We start from the raw sequence: 5,117 nt of genomic DNA on the forward strand, positions 1-5,117 counted from the left end.
CCTTCATTGACCAGGTTGTTTCCTTTGGCATTATTTGATGTATTTGAGTTGCTTTTGGCTAATTTCGAGCCGTTCGAAGGTCGGTACGCGTGAGTTGGCATTTTGGAGCATCATTTGGTTGGTTTGTTCGAGGTAAGTAGCACTTCTAAACTTGATGTTGAGTGTATGAAACCCCGAATTACGTGTTATGTATTTGGTGTTGAGGTGACGCACATGCTAGGTGATGGGCGTACGGACGTGCACCATGTGAATTGTGACTCCGTTATTTCGGTGGTACTTTGTAGTCACCTAATCTTATTTGTAACCATGAAATCTCTACGTACTAGATCTATTGAGTTGTGATCCATGTTAGAAACCATGTCTAGGCTACATGTTTATTCTGTTGGGATACACTGAGGTCATATTGATGTTGAATTATTTGTTTAAATTATAATTTCATACTCAGTTATGTTCATTCATTTTATATCATATCTCAGTCTCTGTTGCTATTTATTGACACACCATATCATCATTTTAGGCTAGTTTCATGGCATTATGAGCCAGAAAGACTAGAGAGATTGATGACTGAGTAAGGCCGAGGGCTTGAGTGTGAGTGATATTATGGGATCGGGTTGCACGCCGCATCATGTTATACTAATTATGTCTGAATCTGACTTATTATGGCGCTTGGGCTGAAGGAGCCCCATCAGAGTCTGTACACACCCCTAGTGAGCGCAGTTGATTTATATTGCGGGATGATATTTCCTGGGCATGGATCTTGCATGAAGCATTTTTGGGGATGGATCTTCCCTGGGCTAGATTGACCATATACAATACTAAGAGACCGAGCATGTCGATTGGTTAAGCATGATGAGTAGAAAGTATGAGACAATGAGATTAAGTACTCTGAGAGTGTGAGTACAAGAGTTTATCTTTGAGATATATTACATTTGACATGCACACTTGGCATACATGCATAGAGATGCATTTTTCCCATGTTGTACGGTATCACAACACTCATGACTTCTAACACATATTGACATATATGCATAAAGATGTATTTTTCTCATGTCATTTAAAAATAAAACATTTACCTGTTGAAAACTTTGGGGGGAAAAGCAGCTTTCAAACCTACTCATATTTTTGGCAATTTCGGTAACAGATTTGGGCTTTCAATGATATACTTGGAAAGCAGACCTATTTTCTGGAACTGTGAATGAGCTGAACATTTTAACTCTGAGTTACTCCTTTTATTACTTTCTTTATGTTGTTATGAACCGTTGTTGGCTATTGGTGTTGGACTCTGACCCTTGTCCCAACTCGTCACTACTTTCAACCGAAGGTTGAGTTTATTACTTATTGAGTACATGGGGTCGGTTGTACTCATATTACAATTTTGTACCTTGCGTGCAGATGTTGGATGTTGATGTTGCTGTGATCGACGGGATTAACTAACTAGCAGGTTAGGTTATGTGTCATAACGACTAGTTGCTAAATTATAGCTACATCTGACAATAAGCCTCCAACACATGAAGAGACAGATCCAAACTTTTATTTTGATTAGTTGAACCTTCTAAATTTCTTAAGGAATCTACTCCTTCTGTTTCAATTTAGACAACACATTTCACTTATCGAGAGTCAATTAGATTAAACTTTGAAGCTAAAATGAACTAGTCCAACTCAATATTTTTAAATTTAAATTTAAATATTCAATAACTATAACTATAAATTGCAATTTTTCTCATGTCAATATGATAAAACAAATATTTTAATATATTGATCAAACTTCACACAGTTTTGACTCCCAATTAGCAAAATGTGTCCCTAAATTGAAACGGAGAGAATAATATTTAATAAAATTTTCACATAGTATATATTTATATTCTGTGTAAAAGATATTGGGTTATTCGTTTTAACCCATAGCTCTAAGGATACATTAACCCGGACCACCGCGGACAATATGAAAGAGAAGCGAGGATATCCTCAGACTCGAGCAAAAATTTGACATAAAGTAAGAATAATAAACCACTTTGACAAATGAAAACTCAGATTCGTACGAAAACATTAACAGCCAAATACTATAAAATGAAATACTTAAAAAATTTGGACGTCACCAAAGAAAACTTCAGTAGACATTTGATTACCAGCAAACCATGCAAAAGAAAGATGACCACATTTATCTAAAACTCTTACTTAACTTGTTATGTAATAACTTCACATTTCCATGAGAAGCTTGTGACCAATCTTGTAGGAAGCATAAGCATCAATACAAGCATATTCAACTTGGCTTTCACTAAGAACCCTTGCCTCCCAATTACTCATGCACACATGTTTTGGCTTAGGCATATAAAGACCACATATTTCACGAGCAAGATCTTTCAATCCTGGACGAGAATACCTGCCTGGCCACGTACTCTTAGCAACATCACGAATATCAGCACTTCTATTACAAACCAATCTATACTCATTCTTTAGTTTAAGGATATCTTCAGCAACCTCAACTCCCACAAATATAAAGTTAGGATTAGCCAAGAATGTTTTGAGGGTTTGTGGCATTTCGTCCAAATAAAACAACTGCACTATGAGACACCTGTCGTCGATGCAGAGTTGGAGTGTAGCTGTTTTGTTGCTTCTATATGGACTAAAATTAGGTCTCCATTCGTTGTCTAAACCAACAACTGTGTCTTTTCCAGCATATTTGTTGAGCATTTCAGTTGCCCATTCATTGGCAATCGCAGCTTTATTAGTCACTGTTGTTTCAATTGTTCGTCCACCAAATTTGATTCGGTACTTTAAAGTGGTGGTGTCAGAGCTGCTGCTACCATATGATGAGTACATTGTTGTTGTATTGTGAAAACAAATTAGATTGATGTATTATTGTCGATGGCTCGCATGGCTATTTATAACAAATTTATATGTGTTTAATTCATCTTTTTTGGAAAACTCAGAAGTTTTTCTTATTAATTGCACTACTAGGAAACTGGGTACATTAGTTGTAAGATATCAAGAAACTGAATGGTCTATTAAATACTTCATGCATGCATGCCAAAAGTAATTATTAGGGACTTCGACTGATGAGTTTTCAAAACTTATCTCTCCCATTAATGTTTTTACAGGTTTTATTTTTTACTGTTTGTAATTTTGTTTCAACTTCCAAGAATAGAGTTTCTCTTTAAATCCTCAATCTCCATTGGATATTGTTGGGAATGACCTGAACATAGCGAAGACTTAATTTCTATGTGCGAAACCAAGAACTCGAGAGTATATACTTAGACTGCTAATCTTAAGAGTTTGCTTGAAAAGTCATGTGTAATTACTAGGATAGTAATTACCATAGCTAGTAATTATAATTACTAGGGTAGTAATTACACAGTATACTAATTACAATGGCTTGTTTGTTTGTTATGATGTTATTAAAGTGTAATTACCAATGTCATTTTTGGTTGTACTAATGTAATTACATAGTTAAATAATTTTTCTAGATTAAAATATAAATAAATTATTGTGACAAATACTTATGTAATAACAAATATTAAATACTCCGTAATATTTATTATTATGTATTAAATATATAGTGTTTGTAAGAAAATAAATATTAAAATAGTAAATAATATCATAATAAAATTATTGGTATTCTCCATAAAAAAAATTATAACTTAAAAAGAGAACAATGAAAATATAGCATAATTTAATAATAATAACGTATGTCATATTTCAACAGGACAACGTCAGAGTGAAGTTGCAAAGAACGTTGGTGAAGAAATCTAGAGTAGAAAAAATCGGTCTTATTTGTTTCCTCATATGAAAAATATATTTGAAAGGAAAAAAGAATTTGAAAGGTTGCTTTGTAATTACATGATGTAATTACACCCAATTCTTTACTCCCCTTAAAGAAGTGGAGAGTGTAATTACCCCCTTCCAATTACACCAAATTTTCCACTAACCTAATAATTACTTGATCAAACAAATATGTTAATTATGTAATTACATCCAATTACACACAAATCTGATTCCATTGTGGCTTTCTAAACAGGCCCTAAATGTAATAATATTAATAAAATAAAATAAAAGGGCATGTCTTAGGATAAGAACCAATTAATACTCTCTCCATTCACTTTTACTTGTCCACTATACTAAAAATACATTTTCACTTTTACTTGTTCACTACTAAATCAAGAGAAAAACAATCTTTTATTTCCTGTTTTATCCTTATCATTAACAACTTATTCACCCAAATAATTTTTCAAATCTTTTGGAAATGCTATCAATATTATCGATGAAATTGTAAAATACATACTAAGTATATATTTTTTCCTAAAAGGAGTTCAAAGTCAAAAGTGGACAATTAAAAGTAAACGGAGCGAGGACTTCTTTAATTAGATCGACTAGCTGCCGAACTTGTTTTAGGAGTTGATCTTTTACAGTTCCGGATAAGAGGTGAAGGAGAAATTTCCTAATTGAGATTTTACAATCCGATTTATTTATTGAAAAATTAAAATAAATACTTCACATTTTAATAATTTAGGCTTTAAAATGACATAATTATTAACACGATTCAACATACTAGCAAAACCACCCTTAGACAAGCCATCTTCATACTGTTCGCATAAAAGTCTAAGTGTGAATGAATGTCAAAAATCATGTTACACGTGCTAGTTTACATGAGTGTATCCAGTGTATGGGACATGTTCTTCTTCATAAATCACACATAGCCAAGTTTTTTTTTGGAACTAATTTTTTTGTTATGTTATGATATATGTTTTTTATAACATCACTTCACTATAACAGCTAAAAAATATCGGAATGAATATATAGGTTGTTATAAAAAATATCGGAATGGACATATAAGTTGTTATAGAAAGACTTGATTGTATTATATTTCATCAAAATTACTTAAATATATATATATGCACCCAAGCTCAAATGAGTCTTATAGTGCAGATACATTGAGTGCACCTTTACAAGTGAGATTGAAGGTTCAACTCCCATGTCTATCTTGTGTTTTAAGTATATTGTTTCTTCTTTGTATATCCTTCTTTATTTGGTTTATTATTGCAAAATTACAAGCCCAACACATTGAAATCTCTATTTTTCTTTAATTTTTTAATTTTAAATTTATATAACTAAACCAAATGTTT

General features: G+C 32.6%; 1 protein-coding gene across 1 annotated transcript; it reads right to left on the reverse strand.

The window, feature by feature from the left end:
* Positions 1–2,193: 2,193 nt before the first annotated feature.
* Positions 2,194–2,817, reverse strand: LOC104247597 (3'-5' exonuclease-like). The gene has a single exon (XM_009803652.2). The coding sequence runs from the start codon at positions 2,815–2,817 to the stop codon at positions 2,194–2,196; it is 624 nt and encodes a 207-aa protein (XP_009801954.2).
* Between the last annotated feature and the right edge of the window lie 2,300 nt (positions 2,818–5,117).

The sequence above is a fragment of the Nicotiana sylvestris genome, chromosome 1, assembly GCF_000393655.2.
Source record: "Nicotiana sylvestris chromosome 1, ASM39365v2, whole genome shotgun sequence".
NCBI classification, from domain to species: Eukaryota; Viridiplantae; Streptophyta; class Magnoliopsida; order Solanales; family Solanaceae; genus Nicotiana; species Nicotiana sylvestris.